General features: G+C 36.6%; 1 protein-coding gene across 5 annotated transcripts in view; it reads right to left on the bottom strand.

Moving 5' to 3' along the window:
• CDK13 (cyclin dependent kinase 13) overlaps window positions 1-20107 on the bottom strand; it is a 121926-nt gene that overhangs the window by 38961 nt on the left and 62858 nt on the right. For 3 of the 5 annotated variants that reach the window (XM_017344445.4, XM_070059760.2, XM_089315655.1), the window contains exons 6-7: window positions 11581-11770; window positions 9721-9777 (exon numbers count right to left, since the gene is read on the bottom strand). In XM_017344445.4, the coding sequence (XP_017199934.3) occupies window positions 9721-9777; window positions 11581-11770 (247 nt within the window). Of the gene's footprint in view, window positions 1-9720; window positions 9778-11580; window positions 11771-18550; window positions 18620-19536; window positions 19727-20107 lie in introns of all 5 variants that reach the window. The other 2 variants (XR_016222667.1, XR_016222668.1) reach the window with 2 other exon arrangements.

The following is a 20107-nucleotide window of genomic DNA, read 5'->3' as shown; positions in this document are numbered from 1 at the left end:
TACATTTTCCAAGAAGTGGTATATCGGGATTTTAAACCAAGGTTTAATTTAAAGTACCCAGGTTGATGTTAAGTAGACACAAAGGTTTGGAGACCAAAAAGAAGATAAGGCCTTAAAATCTAAATTTGTAAGTGTTCATCATTAAGGACATGTGTAATACTCTCCCAACATGGGTAGGAGGGAACACTGTATCCTAAAAAATTAAACTGCCTTGCCCCCTCTCCTGGTCAAAAACACAGCCTACTCCAACAGGATTTAGCACAATTTAATTTTGATCTTACTGTTAAGTCAGAAATCTAAAGAATATTCCTATTTCCATTCCTAAAGCTTGTTTAGTAATACTATTTATTCTTATTCATATGTTATTACACAGTAATCTCTGTATTACTTCGAATCCCCAAAATTCCCTACAGCACTGATCTATGTCAGGTGGGACTTCCAGGTAGGGATCACCTTCTCCTCTATCAGAATTAATCGTGCATGTACTGTGAATGCATATGAAATTTTAGGGAGTATGCACAACAAAAGCATAAAATATGGTCCATGTCTTTGACAATTCTAGATTGAGTGAAAAAAACAACAAAATAAATGATAACAACCACAAATAAAGAAGAAAGTTTAATGCTGAAGAATAAGCTGCAGAAGCCATGATGCTGTCTTCCTCTCCCACTAATAAGAGTAGCTTTGGGAAAATTTATTTTGCTTTTAATTGCTGTTTTCTGAAAAGCCACTAGATGGCAATATTGCCTTCCAAAAGGTATGTATTTTGAAGAGCAGTGTTAATCAACTAGCATAATACTCTGAAAATGTCTGTCATTTTCCCCTTCTCTCTCCTTCTTTTAAGATCATCATATAGATGATGATCATATAGGTTTTTAATTTTGATCACAGTAATTTTTAAGAAACATAAAAGATATATGGTTTTCAATATTCCATAAAATGAGGATTTGGGAGATTTGCAATTCTTCTTTTAAAAAAAAATTTAAGCATTCAATATGATTTGTAGATATAAGTCTAAGAATGTGATTTCCTTCCTTTCTCCCTTACTCTCTCCCTCCCATTGTCCTTACTTTTTTTTTTTTTTTAGTTTTTGAGATAATATTTTAAATTTACATTACATTACAATGGCTTAATATTTCACCAAATAAGAAGTTTAACAAGGTAAAAGCAAAAAGACTCTAGTTTACTGGAAACATAGACAGTGGCTATAAATAATAATTGAATGTTAAAATATTTCACCCATATACAGTTTTTTGTCAACTAGTCATTCATAATTTCTTAACATCTACATATGTCCTGTGTGTTTAAAAGATAAGTTCATTTAGACTTTAAGTCATTTCCTCTGAACAGTTTATGTACAGAATAATTTAATGCAGATTACAATGCAAATAATTATGCATTCCATGCTTCGTTTAGTTATCACTCTCAGGGAGAGCCTACAGTATTTGTCTTTTTGGGACTGATATATTTCACTAAGTATAATGGTTTCCATTTGTAACCGTTTGGTTGCAAAACACAAGATTTCACTCGTTTTTATGACTGAGTAATATTCCACAGTGTATATGTACCACTTTTTCTTTACACAGTCATCAGTTGATGGGCATCTGGGTTCATTCTCCATCTTAGCTATTGTGAATTGAGCTGCACTAAACATAGGGGTACAAATAACTCTTTCATATGCTGATTTCATATCCTCTGGATAGACTGCCAGGAGTGAAATAGCTGTATCATATGCTTTCTGAGGAATCTCCATACTGTCTTCCACAATAGCTACACTAGTTTGGATTCCCACAAACAGTGGATCAGGGAACCTTTTCCCCACATCCTAGCCAGTGTTTATTGTTTTTTCATTTCTGTATGAGAGCCATTTGTGAAATCTTACTGGTTTTGACTTGCGTGTCGCTGATGGTTAGTGATTCTGAACATTTTCTCATGTGTCTGCTGGCCATTTGAATTTCATCTTTTGAAAAAGGCCTGTTCAAAATGCCTTTGCCCATTTCTTAACTGGACTTTGTTTTCTTATTGTTGAATTTCTTGAGTTCTTTATAGATTCTGCATATTAATCCTTTACCAGTTGCATAGTTTGAAAATATTTTCACCTATACTGTTGGTTGCCTCTTTACTGTGTTAAGGGGTTTCCCTTGCAGTGCAGAAGCTTCTTAGCTTGATGTAATCCCTACTGTCTATTTTTGCTTTGCTTGCTTGTGCTTCTGGGTCTTTTAAAGATTAGTTGATTATAGATGTACAGATTGATTTCTGGAGTTTCTATTCTTTTTCAATGGTCTATATGTCTATTTCTATGCCAGTACCAGGCTGTATGATTATAACTGCCCTGTAGTATGTCTTGAAAGCTGAAACAATGATACCTCTAAAACTGTTTTTGTTGTTTACGATTGCTTTAGCTTTTCAGGATCTCGTGTTTCCATATGAATTTTAGCATCATTTTCTTTTTCTAGATCTGAGAAGAATGCTTGGTACTCTGATTCGGGTTGCACTGAATCTGTAAACTGTTTTTAGTAGTATAGACATTTTGATATTAATTCTTCCAATCCAGCTCCAGCCTCAGCAGACTAACTTTTAAGTTGGTAATTTTGTATGGCCAGCAAATGATGTTATAAATATTCAAATGGCCCTTGGCAGAAAAAAATGTTCCCTACCCCTGAAGGTTAAAGTGTTGACTATGACGCCAGCATCCCACAGTGGAGTGCCTGGGTTTCATACCTGGCTCTGACTCCTGACTATTTTCCTGATAATGTACACCTAAGAGGCAAAGGTGGTGGCTCAAGTAATTGGGTTCCTGACATCAATATAGACGATCCACACTGAGTTCCTGGTTCCTGTCTTTGGCCTGGCCCAGACCTGGTTTTTGTGGCCATTTGGGGAGTGGGCCAGCAGACTGACAATCTCTCTGTGTATTTCCCTGTCACTCTGCCTTTCAAATAAATAAATAAACCTTAAAAAAAAATTCTTCCCATCTATAAGAATGGGAGGGTTTTCCATTTTATTGTGTGTTCTCTTTCTTTCTTGAATGTTTTGCAATTTATCAGAGATTTTTCACTGCCGTGGTTAAATCTATTCTAAGGCATTTACATTTTGTGGTTATTGGGGCCAGCACAGTGGCACAGTGGGTAAAGCCACCACCTTCAGTGCCGACATCCCATATGGGAGCCGGTTTGAGTCCCAGTTGCTCCACTTCCAATCCAGCTCTCTGTTATGATCTGGGAAAGCAGTAGAAGATGGCCCAAGTTCTTGGGCCCTTGTACCCGCATGGGAGACATGGAGGAGACTCCTGGCTCCTGGCTTCAGATCAGCACAGCTCCAGCAGGCATTGTGGCCAAATAGGGAGTTAAACAGCGGATGGAAGACCTCTCTCTCTCTCTGCCTCTCCTACTCTCTCTGTGTAACTCTGACTTTCAATTAAATAAATAAATCTTTAAAACAAAATTTTTATGGTTACTGTGAATGTTCTTTCTCAGCCATGGCATTGACTGTGTACAAAAACACTACTGATTTGTATATGCTAATTTTATATCCTGCAACTTTACCAAACTCTCTGATGAGTTCCTATAGTCTTTTTTTTTTTTTTTTTTTTTTTTTTTTAAAGCAGAGTTACAGGGAAACAGATCTTGCATTTACTGGTTCACTCCCTAAATGGCCACAACAGCTGGAGCTGGGCTGATCAGAAGCCAGGAGCCAAGAGATTCCTCTGGATCTCACAAATGGGCACAGGGGATCAAGCACGTTAGCCATCCCCTAATGCTCTCCCTGGAGCACCAGAATGGAATTAAATCAGAAGTGGAGCAGCCAGGACTCAAACTGGCATCCATATGGGATGCTGGCACTGCAGGTGGTGGCTCCACCCACTATGCCACAGCATTGGCCTCATACTATGGTCACTGAATAGCAATGAAGAGTGGGCATTCTTGTCTAGTTCCAGATCATAGTGGAAATGCTTCCAAGGATCTCAGTGGAAATACTTTCAACACTTCCCCATTCAATATGATGCTGGCTGTAGGTTTCTCATTATCACTTTGATTCTGTTGAAGAATATTCCTTCTATACGCAATTTCCTTAAGGTTTTATCATGAAAGGATGTTGTATTTTATCAAATGCTTTCTTTGCATCTAGAGACAGTCATATGGTTTTTGTTCTTCAGTTTGCTAATGTGATGTATCACAATTTTTGATTGTGACTGTTGAACCACCCCTGCATACCAGGGATAAATATCATTTGGTCCAGGTGAATGATCTTTCTGATGTGTTGTTGGATTTGATTAGCTAGAATTTTGTTAAGATTTTTTACATCTATTTTCATCAGGGATTATTTGTCTATAATTCTTTGTTGTATCTTTTCCTGGTTTTGGAACTAAGGTAATGCTGGCCTCTCAGAAGGAATCTGAGAGGATTCCCTCCCTTTCAATGTTTTTGAATACTTTGAGAAGAATTGGAATCAGTTCTTCTTTAAAAGTCTGATAGAATTCAGCAGTGAAGCCTTCTGGTCCTAGGCTTTTCTTTGTTGGGAGGGTCTTTATTACAGATTCAATCCCCATCTTAGTTATTGTTTTGTTTAGGTTTTCAATGTCATTGTGCCTCAATTTTCATAGATCATGTGTGTCCAGAAATCTATCCATTTCTTCTAGACTTTCTAATTTGTTGACAGATAGCTGTTTGTATTAATTCCTGATGACCCTTTTTATGTCTGTGGTATCCGTTGTTACATCTCCTTTTTCATCTCTAATTTTATTGATTTGGGTCTTCTCCCTCTTTTTTTTTTTTTTTTTTTTTTTTGTTAGTTGGGCCAATGATGTATCAGTTGTATTTTTCCAAAAAACCAGCTCTTCATTTCACTAACATTTTGTATTTTTTTGTTTCAATTTTGTTTATTCCTTTAAATTCTTCATCTTTTTTATTTTTATTTATTTATTTACTTTTTGACAGGCAGAGTGGGCAGTGAGAGAGAGAAACAGAGAGAAAGGTCTTCTTTTGCCGTTGGTTCACCCCACAATGGCCACTGCAGCCAGCACACTGTGGCTGGTGCACCGCACTGATCCGAAGCCAGGAGGCAGGTGCTTCTCCTGGTCTCCCATGCAGGTGCAGGGCCCAAAGACCTGGGCCATCCTCCACTGCACTCCCAGGCCACAGCAGAGAGCTGGACTGGAAGAGGAGCAACTGGGACAGAATCCAGCGCCCCAACCAGGACTAGAACCCGGGGTGCCGGCATCACAGGCAGAGGATTAGCCTATTGAGCCGTGGCGCCAGCCCTAAATTATTCTTCTTGAAGTTAAGAATAATGAGGCCCATAGAGATTAACTTCCTCAAGACTCCACAACTGGTTAAATGACACTGCCAGAACTAGAGGTAGAATTACACAGTTTAGGACTATGAGTCTTATGTTACTTGCATTATCATATATATATGCTTACAGTTTCTTTTCTAGAAAATAAAGTTAATTTCAATTTATACTGAAACACATTTTTTCATATGGGACAGAGAGAAAGATACTCCATCCTTTGGCAAAGCACAGTATCAATGACTTACTAAAATAAAACTCTTATGGGCAGTGCCGTGGCACAGCAGGTTAAGCCATATTCTTTAGTGCCAGCATCCCAGATGGGCACTAGTTCAAGTCTTAGCTGCTCTGCTTCCAATTCAGCTGCCTGTTAATGCACCCTGGAAAGCAGCAGCAGTAGGCTCAAGTCCTTGGGACCCTGCACACACAAGAGACAAGGAAAAAGCTCCAAGCTCCTGGTTTCAGCTTGGCCCAGCCCCAGCCATTGCAGCCATTTGGGGAGTGAATCAGAGGATGGAAGATTTCTCTCTCTTTCTGTCTCTCCTTCTGTCTCTCCATAATTCTGCCTTTCAAATGAAATAAATAAAAATCTTAAAAATAAATAAAACTACAGAGGAGGGAAATATTGGGGCTGAAAGTCTCAGGAAAAGTTGTACTTAAAATAGGTAATTAAGATAAATAGGTAACAATAAAGAACTGGAACATAAGCCTTGCTTTCAAGTTCTACAGTTCACAGTGCTGAATGGGACAAAGCATGAATGCTGACTCTCAAAATGAGAAAATTATTCTTTAAGAAACTCATTCTCTCCCTATAATTTTAATTCAGTGCTTTTCCAATCTTTCTTCTATTATTGCACATATGATGGTGAAGCTCCAACTTGGTCATATACCCCACTGCCCAGTTATCAGCTTTAACTCCACCCAGTTTTCCTCACATTCAAAAAAAGCATATCTGAAGTCAAATGAGAAAGTTGATGTTACTACAATAATAACCCCAGATCGGCTCTATTTCAAAATAAAAAGCTTTACACTAAATTCTTGAACACTTCAGTTATTCTGAGATATTTTTAGAAAACACTTTAAAGTGACTTGACATTTGCATGGGTAAAATATGATAAAGTTTTGCCTTACTGTCTTTAACAATGAAGTACAAATGAATAAAAAATAATTTGCTGTATATTTCAAGAAATAGTTAGAAAAGTTAGATTTTCTTTAAAATCATTATGTTAATAAAATTAATTGAAACAATATATGTATTGTAAAGGCATTCTATTACCTTTTCCACCAATGAATTTTTTTACAAACTAGTATTATACTATTCTAAAAAATAGCAGTTGTAGGGGCCGGAGCTGTGGCATATGAGGCTAGGCCTCCACCTGCAGTGCTGGCATCTCATATGGTGCCGGTTCGAGTCCCAGCTACTCCACATCTGATCCACCTCCCTGCCAACAGCACTCCTGGCTTCAGACTGGCCCAGCTCTAGTCGTTGCTGACCATCTGTGGAGTGAGCCAGAGGATGGAAAACCTTTCTGTCTCTCCCTCTCTCAATTTCTAACTCTATCTCTCAAATAAATAAATAAACATTTTTTTAAAAAAGCATATATAAACCCTGAAGGCTATTTGTTAATAAAACAAAATGATTCACCAAGTTTTTCTTATAAATTTGAGCAGAAAAATTCAGTATATATTACCTGAAGATGCAGAATCACAGGACTTTAAATTTTCTGCTTTTCTAAACATAAAATCCCTACACCAATCTAGCAGGACAACAGGGACCATGGCCCAGTGAACATGCCACATCTTGGCACGCTACTGGAAACAAACATTGCATTCCAACACTGCATTTTAAAATGAAAATCAAAGGCAAAATGGAGTTCAATGTATAAAAATCAGGCTTCACAATTCTAGGGGACATATATTGGCATAAAAACATTCTGTTATATGACAAGAGTAACTTTTTCTCACCTTCTCTAATTCTAACAAGAAAACAAAAAAGAAATTTATGTTCAAGAATAACAAATACTTGTATTAATCTAACTAAAGTGAAATCTCAATTAACCAGCTATGCAATCAAAATCCTTAATCATAATTTCCTTCCCCCTCAAAAGAATCAAAAAAAAAAAAAAAAAAAAACAGCCACAGAAGTCTAGTCATTCAAAAAATATGTTATCCAAGTGAAGTTTTGGATTAAACATTCAGACCAATTCTTCTTTTCAATTTCTACCAATAAGCACTCTTATATACAATGAAAAGAATGAAAAATTGTCAGTCAAAAGCCTTAAGCTATACACCCTTGTCTCTGCCAATACTTTTGGCCTTTAAAATCACTCAACCCTTCACAAACAGACAAGTTATGAAATCTACCTAAGGGTCCATTAACAGACAAATGGATAAAAAGATGTAGTATATCTGCACAACGGAACACTACTCGGCCTTTTAAAAGAAGGAAGTCCCTTTTACAACATGGAGGACATTATGTTATGTTAAGTGAAAGAAAGACAGGCAGAGAGAGACAAATATTCAAACTGTAAGATCTCACTTGTGTATGTAGAATCTTAAAAAACACTGAACTCAGCAGTAGTTCAACCAGGAGCTGCAGGATGTTGGTAAAATGCTAGCCAAGGATATAAAATTTCAGTTAAACTGGAGGAATAAGTTCAAGAGATCTATAGTACAACATGGTGACTATAGTTAGTTAACAATGCATCATGTTCTTAAAAAATGGCAAAAGATGTTAAGTGCTTTCACCACAAAAAAAAAAAAAGTGTGAATACATATGTAAATTAGCCCAATTTAGCCATTTCACAATGTATATGTATTTCAAAACAACATGTTATACATATAAATACACATAATGTTTATATGCCATTAAAAAGTTACTCAATGCTTTCCGGGTTTCAGTTTTGTCAAATGCAAAATGAGAAGCATAGTTTTTAAGCTCTAGAACAGCTTCAAACAACAAAACCACATAACCGTTTCTTAAAATATTAATTATAAGTAGAGTAGACAAGACAAAAACAGAATACCTCTGGCAAAAGCAAGTATAAAAGGCTTGGGGCCCTGTCCAACAATTCCACCCACACAATTCATGGATTCTAATACATCTAAAACATACTATATAAAAACCTCTACTCTAGAATACTAAAAATAATTTTCACAATGATGGGATAGGCACTATGAAATTTAAAAATAAACAGATTGTCAAATTTTCAAACGAATGAGTCTTTGGATTTTTTTTCTTCAATTAACCAGAAATTACCAAAGATTCACTAAAAGCAAGCATCTATTTCTGAGAACTCCAACAACTGGTGTTTCACTGTATTAAATTATAGTGATACTAAAAATAAAAAGGTTGCCACAGAGAATTTAAACTAAATACATATATGGGCAGGTACTGGGACTCTACCTGGGACACTCGCAATCCTGGGAAGTACCAGGTAATAGTTCAAGTACCCATGTAGGATACCCAGATTGAGTTCCAAGCTTCTATCTGGCCCAGCCTGGCTGTTGTGGGCATTTGGGGATTAAGCCAGTAGATGGGCAATATCTCTGTCTCCCCTCCCCCCGTTCTCTATTCCTTTGAAATAAAATAAAAGCTTATTCAGTAAATATATATATATAAATCTGAAAATAAAGACACAAAAGGAATGGGTTAAACTGACTAGAGATTTATTCAACCCCAATTAATTGCACAGTTTATTTACATGAAATCCACTATTCCACAAAAAATACTTTATTTGAAATTTCAAGTTAGTTCTAATAAGACAAATCCATATTTTATTACAACCAGGCACAAGGGAAATCCACACATATACATACCAACAATTTTAGGAATGAATTTTTTTAATTCTTAAGTTTATTTCAATCACATTTAAACCTGCACATTTTAAAATAAATCTTATTTACTACTGCTAAAAAATCAATTACTTTTGGGGCCAGAGTTGTGGCAGAGGGTTAGGCCACCACCTGTGATGCCAGCATCCCACATAAGTCCTGGCTGCTCCATTTCTTATGCACCTCCTTACTAATGTACCTGGGAAGGCAGCAAAATATGGCCCAAGTGCTTGGACCTCTGCCACCCACGTGGGAAACCTGGATGGAGTTCCAAGCTCCAGGCTTCAGCATGTCCCAGCTTTGGCTGTGGCAGTCATTTGAGGAGTGAACCAGCAGATTGAAAATCTCTGTCTCTCCCCCTCTCTGTAATTCTACCTTTCAATTAAATAAATATAATTTTTAAAAAATCAATTATTTTTAAGTTGAATACATAAAATTTTGTGATTAGTCAACCAATATGCTGGAAAATTTCACTGTTGTATATACTTAGCCACGAAAGCTAAAAATTTTTCAATAAAATATCAATCAAGAGGTCCTAATATAGCCTCTCAAACTGGACTCTTAATGCCTACCATAATCATTTGGAAATAGTCTTACCTTTCTTCTGAGCTATACAATCGAGCAAGTCCAAAATCAGCAAGTTTTATCTGCCCTCTGGTGGAAATAAGGTGAAATGAACAAAAGATGTCAGTCTACTCTGAAATAATGCATATTCATATTCTGTTCCATTAATAAAGAATATTCATACTTTAATTATGGTCACATTGTGGTACCATCAAAATCCTACAAGGTAAGGCATATAGTAGATAAGTTCACAAGATAAACTTTGGACAGTTTCAGTTAATTATCACAGTAGTTCAATCAGTCCTCCATCCATCAATTCCACATCTACAGATTCAAACAACTCTGGATCAAAAACATTTAAGGGTCAGGAAAATGTTCAGTCTAGATCACATATCCCATCAGAGGACCTGGGTTTGATTGTTGGCTCCTGGCTTTAGCTCTGACCATTATAAGCATTTGTGGGAGTGAACTAACATATTGGAACACTTTCTTTCTCTCTCTCGTCCATCTATTTCTCTTCTCTCTGTATCTTAAATTTAAAACAACAAAACTAACTGAGGAAAAATAATTGCACACGTACTGAACATGTATAGATTTTTTTTCCCTTGTCCTTACTGCCTAAACAATACAATGTTCCTTAAATAGCATTTACATCATATGTTGTTATTATTACAAGTAATCAAAAGATTACTTAAGGCCTATAGGAGGATGTATCTAAGTTATATACAAATACTATGTTGTTTTTTGTAAGGGAACTTACCATCCTTGGATTTTACCACCTGGGGAAAGGGAGGAGTCTAAAATAAATCCCCCATGGACACCAACGGGGCAACTGTACTATTAGTATTACTCTTTTTATTACAATACAATATTGTTTCAATACTGCTCAGCTTCTATTTAGAAAAATACACTTTCATTAAAATAAGACAACTCAGATTATGTCTACCACCTAGTAATAAGACAAATTACTTGCTCAATTCAAGTAAACAGTGCTCAAAAATTAAGCTGTATCATTTAAAATTTGTTTTAATTTTCTGGTTCTTGGAAGGGCTAGGTATATAGAATACTGTCTATTAGCTAAAATCAGAACTAGGAATGTCTTATCTAAACTAACAAACAACACTAATCAGAAGAGAAATACCAGAGTTCAGTTTATGCTATAATTAAGTTTTAACTCTGTGTGTGTGTGTGTGTGTGTATACACATTTCAAAAAAGTTCACTTTAAAATTTTAATGACTTTTTAATTCTAGATCTATTAGCAGTCTAAACCTGATATCGTATTACTAATTAAGAAAAGATCCAGAGCCAGCGCTGTGGCACAGCAGGTTAATGCCCTGGCCTGAGGCACCGGCATCTCATATGGGCACTGGTTTGAGACCCAGCTGCTCCATTTCCAATCCAGTTCTCTGCTATGGCTGGGAAAGCAGTGTAAGACGGCCCAAGTTCTTGGGGCCCTGCACCCACGTGGGGACCCAGAAGAAGCTTCTGGCTCTTGGCTTTGGATCAGCGCAGCTCTGGCTGTTGTAGCTAATTGGGGAGTGAATCAGCAGATGGAAGACCTCTTTCTCTGCCTCTCCTCTCTCTGTGTAACTCTTTCAAATAAATAAATAAATAAATATTTTTTAAAAAAAAGAGAGAAGATCCATCTAGATCATTTGGATGAATATCAAATAACTAAATATTATTATCTTTAATTATAAAATACTACTGGAAGTTAATTTAACTAAACTATATACAACATACCTCATAGGTAGCCTGAGTTATAGCACTGCTGATTATGTTAAAATAGTCTGAAATAATGAAGTCAATTAAATTTTAAAACCTTTTAACAGAATCAAGATATACAAAATAACACTCATTTTAAACATATATATTACAAGCTTTTATCATACCTATTATTTAGAAGGATATTTGAACATTTAATATCTCTGTGCAAAAAGTTCTTCTTATGACAATAATCCAAACCTTCCATGAGCTGTCTCATAAATGATTTTATGTGATTTTCATTAAAATGAACCAAGCCTGATTCCAGAAGTCCCATCAGATCATGATCCATATATTCAAACACCAGATAAAATGCACCTAGGAAGAAGAATAATTGAAGCATTAAAGGTTCTTACTATTTTATTTATTATTTTTGAGGTAACATTTTAAATTTACATTATAGTTAAAGGCTGAATGTTACACTAAATAAACAGTATAACAAATCAAAAAAGACAATAGTTCAGCAAGAAAACAGGCAAGGGCTACAAACAATATTTAACTGAAAGACATTGAATTTCACTCGTAAAGTAAATTTTAAAACAGTCACAAATTCATTTGAACTGTAATAGTATATTATTCTTATCAATTTGTTTGACAAGATTTAAAAAAACAAAGTTTGACAAAATACTGTGTTTATAGGTTCAAAAGTTTTACCAATAAAATGCTGATGGGAATGACAAATTAATCCTTGGGGAAAAAAGTGCTACTCTGTCACTTTTATAACAATCATCTTTCTTTCTGGATGTATTATCAATAAATACACCCCAAGAAAACATCTAACCCAGTTTTCTAAGCCTGAAGAAAAATGTTTTAACATAAAAATCAACCCTGCAATTTCCGCAATGCATAGTTTCTGGTTGTGATTAGTGTAAAACAAACTTGTTAACAGCTTTAGACATCAAACAAATTGTTTCTCAACAGTAACTGAATAAAATCAGTATAGTTCACCAAAGAAAATTTTAAAATTTTTAAAGGAACTGTCTGAAATAAAGAAAGAATGTGGCCCAGATGGACTTTAGATGACTTCTACTAAACTTTCAATAAACATTTCATTACTTTATACAACTATAAAAATTCAACTTTGTTTTATAAAACCAGCATAGTTGTGCTGCCAAAACCAAAATTCACACTTAGCACACACATGCATAAATTATACAACTGTACTTACAGATAAAAAATACCTAAAAGAAACTTGCACAAACTGAATTCAAAGCTATCTAAAGAAATATTATGATCAAATAGAGTCCTATTCAGCAATTCAGGAAAGGAAAAGCAAATAAAATTCATAACAGATTATCTGTGAAAAAAAGAAAGCAACTCCAACATTATGACAAAGGTGATATCTGAGCAGAGTTCATAATCGGTTCCTAATTAAAACCAGAACAAAGAACCCTAAGAAAATATGCAATAGAAAGAAACCAACAACCAATACAGGAAAATGTCAGGTGCTGTTTATAAAATGAAAATGTTCATTATTACTAGTTCTATTCTAGAATCTAGTTAAGTAAAATTGAAGACAAAGTATAAATATAGAAGGAGATATAAATATTGTCTATGAAATGACCATCTTCCTGGAGAAATACAAAAGAATAAAGAATAGCTGGGTTAGAGAAAAATCAATACACAAAAAGCACAGACTTCATATATGCAGCAACAATTCATTAGAAAATAAAATGATCCTACAACCAAAAATAAAGAATACTGCAGATGACAAGGAATAAACTTTACAAATATACAGATTCATTAAGAAACATCAAGCTATAAAACTATGTATTTTAAAGCAATGTCAATAAAAGGACCAAAGATTGTTTTGTTTCACTGGTGGAAATATTTATATACTTTTTTAAGGATTTATTTTTATTTATTTGAAAGACAGAGTTACAGAGAGAGGCAGAGACAGAGAGAGAGGTCTTCCATCGCTGGTTCACTCTCCAGATGGCCACAATGGCCAGAGCTATGCCGATCCAAAGCCAGGAGCCAAGAGCTTCTTCCGGGTCTCCCATGTGGGTGCAGGGACCCAAGGACTTGGGCCATCTTCTACTGCTTTCCCAGGCCATAGCAGAGAGCTGGATCACAAGAGGAGCAGCCAGGACTAGAACCGGCGCCCATACGGGATGCAGGCACTTCAGGCCAGGGCTTTAACCCACTGCACCACAGTGCCGGCCCCTAGGGGGACTATTTAACTTCACAAAATAATCTTAAAACTCTCCTCAAAGGAAAGAAAAAATAGAGCACCAGGCAAAACATTTCTCAAATTAACACTTGCTCTGCTACAGGGCCAGCCAATTAGGCAACTGAAATGAGGCCAGCACAAAAAATAAGTATAAAATATATATTGGATTTCAAAGACTTGATACAAACTGCCCATTAATTGTTATGTTCATTTCATACTGAAATTATCTATTAGACCTAATAAAGTATTAAAATTTCATCTTTGTAAAATAAGGATATTATTTTAAATTAAAATAGTACTGATCAGATGTATTAAGAATTGAAATATGACAGCCTAAACTATCTCTATAAAAAGATGATTTTTTTTGTCTCTGTAAAGCTAAAAATACTCAAAGAAAGGCCATTACAGTTAAACAATTTGTAGAATATAGCAAACGATAGTCCTAAACTACCAGTTAAAAGCTAAAACAGAAGATTTATGATAATTTTTAAAGTACTTAAGAAACTTGCACAAGTCCTGCAGAGATAAACTATAAAACACTCTTATAAGACAGAAAAGTACACATGAACAAAGAGACAGATGAGCTGATGTGATAAAGATGTCAAGTTCCCCTACATTGATTTATGAATTAAACACAAACCAAATTTTCCAAAAATACCATTAAAGGTTTTTGTTTGTTTGTTTTTGTTTTTGTTTTTGCCTTACATTGTAAATCCACACAGAAAAATAAGTAAGAACAGTATCCAAAATACCTGGAAGAGAATGGGGAGACAGGCAAAAGCTCCACCATAGTTACTAAAACAGTTCAAATTTCCCCCATTAAACAGTGTGATATTAGTAAATGAATAAGTAAAATAAAAAATCCAGAAATATATACAAGTACTAACAGAACTGTACTACCTAACAATGGTGTATCAATTCAATGGGAAAAAGATGGGCTTTAATTAAAAAGCACTAATTGAAGTGCTAATGGGGTAATTTGATAGCCAACTTGTCTGTTCCTCACAATTACTTACTAGCAAAAAAAAGCAAATAAATCAGTTATCTAACTACTAAGAAAAATAAAAATAAAAAAATACAGAACTCTTTAAAAAGCAAAAATGGGCAAGACTTTCCTAAGTGGGAAGTAATACCAAGACACAGTAAAGTGAAGACTAATATATGTGACTAAAATCTTCTCCATGGCTAAATATAGAAACATATTCTTATAAAAATGTCAAATATTAAAATTCTAAGAGTAGTTTATATGTGTGCAGATAGGTGATTTTTACTTTTTTACATGCTGTCATTTCCAGATTTTTCTACAAAGAATACAATTAATTTTAAAACTTAACAATTGAGCCTAATACACAAATTGACAAGGAAAAAAGCAATAACCCAACTGAAAGAAAATGGCAAGGTCATAAAGAATTCACAGAGGAAATCAAAATGGTAAGTAAACAAATATAGGGTACTTTATCCCTCACCAGTCATCAGGAAAATCAGAGCAACGATGAAATGTCACTGCACTTATCGGATGGGCAATATCCAGTGATGGTCAAATGAAACTAAAATAATGCTACAACAATGTAGCAAAGCAACCTGACAGTATCTATGAATTAAAAGTAGAAAAATCCTTTGGTTTAGTGATCCCACTGTTGGTAGTAAATCTAAGGAAAAACAGTATCATTATGCAAACATACATGAACAAGAACATTTTTCGCACTGCTGTTTGACGGAAAATAGCTGCAAAAATGTGAATGCCCACCAATGAAAAATGATTTTTAAAAAATAGTGTATCCTTACTGAGGAATATTATGTGGCTACAGATATGGTATTTTTAAAAAAAAGTCAATGCGGGACCAGCGCTGTGGTGCAGCAGGTTAAAGCCCTGGCCTGAAGCACCTGCATCCCGTATGGGTATCGGTTCTAGTCCTGGCTGCTCCTCTTGTGATCCAGCTCTCTGCTATGGCCTGGGAAAGCAGTAGAACGGCCCAAGTCCTTGGGCCCCTGCACTCATGTGGGAGACCCGGAGGAAGCTCCTGGCTCCTGCCTTCAGATTTGCACAGCTCCGGGCACTGCAGTCATCTGGGGAGTGAACCAGCGACGGAAGACCTCTCTCTCTGTAACTCTGTCTTTCAAATAAACAAAATAAATCGAGGAGCGGAGAGGAGGGGAGGGGAGGGGAGGGGAGGGGAGGGGAGGGGAGGGGAGGGGAGGGGAGGGGAGAGGAGAGGAGAGGAGAGGAGAGGAGAGGAGAGGAGAGGAGAGAAGTCAATGCAAAGCAAAAAAAAAAAAAAAAAAAAAAAAAAAAAATTTTAAGATTTATTTGAAAGGCAGAGTTAGAGACAGAGAGAAATGTCTTCCATCTGCTGATTCTCTGCCCCAACTGGCAGTCAGGGCCAGGGCTGGGCCAGGCCAAAGCCAGGAACATGAAACTCTACTCGGATTTCCCGTATAAAAGCAGGGGCCCAAGGAGTTGGGCCATCTTGCACTGCCTTCCCAGGCACATTAGCAGGGAGCTGGATAAAGCAGAGCAGCCAGGACTTGAACAATTACACAAAAGAGACGTCAGCAATGCCAGTAGCGTCTTAACCTACTGTGTCATATAGCTAGCCCCAACAAGGCAAAAAATTAAAAAAACAAAATTACCATCAGAGACTTCTGCTTTCTGGTATAGCATGTAATGAGTTGGAAGCTACCATTCCTCTAACAAGAAAAATACAGAACAAACCGAAAAGTAATACTACCTCTTGATTCAATCAAAGAAACAATTAGAGGGCAAACCACTGCCCCCTAAAATTAAACAGACAGACAGGCAAAAACAGAGAATCACAACTTACTGGAAGAAAAAAATCCCTATGGGAATCACTAGCAATGTAGCAAAGCCTAAACTCTAATTGAAAAATTGTTTGGAGGCTCACTGTGATCAAGCAGAAGAGTTAAAAACTCCAGGAGGGAGACACAGTCACAGGAGCCCTCACACTTCTGTGTGTTTTTAACACTAGAAGACGTACCAAGTTGTAACAGTAAAGACCACAGAAAAATTCTACTGTGCTTCCAGAAGGGAGAGGAAAAAAGAGTCATAATGAAATATGCCCAGGTCATCCTGTTCCTAATAAACCTTTTTTAAAAAATATTTTTATTTATATAAAGGGAACAAATTTCATGTATAATGGTATTTCTCACTCGACCCTCTTTGCCTCCCACTCTCATCGCTGCTTCAGTTTTTACAATGGCATACTTTCAGTTTACTTATTTTTTTTATTATTTTATTTATTATCTGAGAGAGAGAGAGAGAGAGATCCTCTATCCACTGGTTCACTCCCCAGATGACTGCAACAGCCAGAGCTGCGCTGATCCGAAGGTAGAAGCCAGGAGCTTCCTCTGTGTCTCCCACATGGGTGCAGGGGCCCAAGGACTTGGGCCATCTTCCACTGGTTTCCCAGGCCATAACAGAGAGCTGGATCAGAAGAGGAGCCGCCAAGACCAGAACTGGCGCCCATATGAGATGCCAGTGCTTCAGGCCAGGGCCTTGACCAGCTGTGCCACAGCGCTGGCCCCTTCAGTTTACTTTATAATCAAAAGCTTAACCCTCCACTAAATAAAGAATTCAAGGCTTGATCCTGAGAGAAACCATTTTACCAGGGCCTAATAGACTGGGTTCCTACCAGACCTTTAACAACTTGGGAGAGGTGAAACATACAACTTAGGAATACTCACACCCTTGACTTAGGGGGATAAAATATCCAAATCCAGCACCCTGTCTCACTCACCTCCAGCATTCCAGTCTTACTTCAAAGGAAAAAAATAAAATACAACTAAAAAGTATTTTTTGGAGAAGGCCTCCATAGCCTTGGCAGCCCATGGCAAGAGCCTCGGATAATCACTGACATCATAAATAAGAGTGTTAATTGTTAAACGAACAACAGAAGTCACTGTGCACTTACTCCCCATAGAGGATATCTGTCCCTAATGTGTTGTACTATGAGAATCAACTGCAAATTTTGTTCCCCAACTGTGCTCTGTATGTTGTGTGTGTGCATGAGTGCAAACTGCTGAAGTCTATGCTTAGCATGGAGTTGGTCCTCTGTATATAAAGTCAAACTAAAAATGAACCATAATGAAGAAGGGGATGGGAGAGGGAGATGGGATGGGAGTTGGGGGAGGGGGCATGGGGAAATAACCACTGTATTACTAAAGTTTTATCTATGAAAAAATGCATTCATTAAATAAAAACTTAAAAAAATATTAGGGGCCAGCATTGTAGCACAGGTTAAGCTACCACCTGTGACACTGGCATCCAACAAGAGTACAGGATGGAGCACTGCCAGCTTCACTTCCAGTCTAACTCTCTGCTAATGCACCTGGGAAAGCAACTACAGATGGCCTAAGTGCTTGGGCCACCACACCCACATGGGAGACCTGGGTGAAGTGCCTGGCTTGCCCTGGCCCAGTACTGGCCACTAAAACCATTTGGGAAGTAAGTTTGCACACTGAAGATCTCACTCTCCGTGTGTGTGTGCATGTCTCTCTCTTTCTCTCTCTCTATATATAACATACATATAACTCTGCCTTTCAATAAATCTTTTTTTTCTTTAAAAAAAAAAGGGGGAGGGATGACTTGTGAAGGTACAGCAGGCAAAAGCTCACTAAAACACTGAGAACAAACAAGAGAACTACAGAATGCTTCCCCTACCTGCACCTACGTCTTACCACCATATAATATGGTTTTTTGTATGATAAATGGAGAATACAACTGAAAGAACTGCACATATTAGAACTTATTTAAGAAAAAGTCATCACGGAAACAGAAAACATGGAAGACAAAAACAAGGAAACTAGAAAAAATCTTAGCCTCTCACACCTTTGGGTACAACAAACATAAATATAGCCTAACTACTAGCCAGATAAACACAAAAACCTTACACTAAAGACCTATTTACCTCATTTGCTTCTATCCCATACATCATGTCCAGCTTTCAGTGAAAAACTGCAAGGCATATTAAAACAGTCTGAAGAAACAAAATAAGCAACACAGTCAGACACAGCCATATAAATTGTACTGGAATTATCAAACCAGGAATTTTTTAAAACTATGATTAACAAGCTAAGGACTTTAGTGGAGAAAAAAAAGTGAGACCATACAAGAGCAGAAGGGTACTGTGAAAAGAGAAATGGAAACAAAAAAAATCAAAGGGCAATATTCAAAATAAATTTTAAAAATGCCTTTAATGGGTTCATTAATATACTAGAAGGAAACGATCAGTGAGCCTGAAGACATGTCAAAAGGAACTTTCAAAATTGAAATGCAGAGAAAGAAGAATGAAAAAAGAACAGAATACCCAGTAACTATGGGGACAATTACACAGGTGTTAACATACATGTAACAGGAGTATCAGAGAATAAAAAAAGGAATAGAAGAAATACTTAAAACAATGACTGAGAATGTCCCTAAATTAAGGATAGACACCCAATCAGACACTTTCTTATACACCCAAAATGAACAATTGAAATTTGAGATTAAAAAGCATATATATCATCTATATGAAGAAAATCACAAATTGTGATGAAAGAGATCAAAGATCTAAACAGATATTCCCTGTACATAGAGAGGAAGACTAAATAATGTGAAGATGTCAGTTCTTCCCAACTTGATATATACATTTAATGCAATACTAATCAAAATCCTACCAAGTTATTTCATGGGTATCAACAAATTGATTCTAATATTTACAAACACAGCAGAGGCTCAGAATAGTAATACAATACTGAACGCGTATGAAGTTAAAGAATTAACACTATCAAACTTTAAGACTTAACAGTAATCCATATAATGCAGAATCTGACAGGAGGAAAAAAAAAAAAAAAAACCAGAGAAGCAGATTAATGGAACAGAAGAGAAAGTCTGGGAGCCGGTGCTATGGCGTACCTGTGATGCCAACACCCGACATGGGAGCTGGTTCGAGTCCTGGTTGCTCCACTTCCAATTCAGCTCCCTGCTAACACACCTGGGAAAGCAGCAGAAGTTGGCCCCAGTGCTTGGGCCCCTGCACTCACATAGGAGATCCAGAAGAAGCTCCTGGTTCCTGGCTCCTGGCTTCGGCCTGGCCCTGCTCTGTCTGTTGAGGACATTTGGGGAGTGAACCAACAGATGGAAGACCTCTCTGTTTTTTCCTCCCTCTCTCTCTCTCTCTCTCTGACTCTGCTTTTCAAATAAATAAATTTTAGAAAAAAAAGAAAAAGTCTGGAAATATATACATTCCAAAAAAAGTCAACTGATCTTCAACATAAGATCAAAAGTACTTTAACAAAGAAAAGATGGCCTTTTCAGTAAATGCTGCCAGAACAAGTGCAACATCAAAACCACAATATGTGAAAGAAGAAACTGGAAGTTAGTAAGCACTCTTGGAAAGACAAAGTTAGGACAAAGAAAAGGTAAGTCACAGAGTGGGGAAAAAATCTACAAATGTTCATCTGATGAAGGCTAGTATCCAGGGGCT

Source organism: Oryctolagus cuniculus, chromosome 16 (assembly GCF_051225735.1).
Source record: "Oryctolagus cuniculus isolate XC-2025 breed Fujian yellow rabbit chromosome 16, ASM5122573v1, whole genome shotgun sequence".
Classification (NCBI taxonomy): Eukaryota; Metazoa; Chordata; class Mammalia; order Lagomorpha; family Leporidae; genus Oryctolagus; species Oryctolagus cuniculus.
The sequence above is the reverse complement of the archived record's forward strand: the minus strand, read 5'-3'. Positions and strand labels throughout refer to the sequence as shown.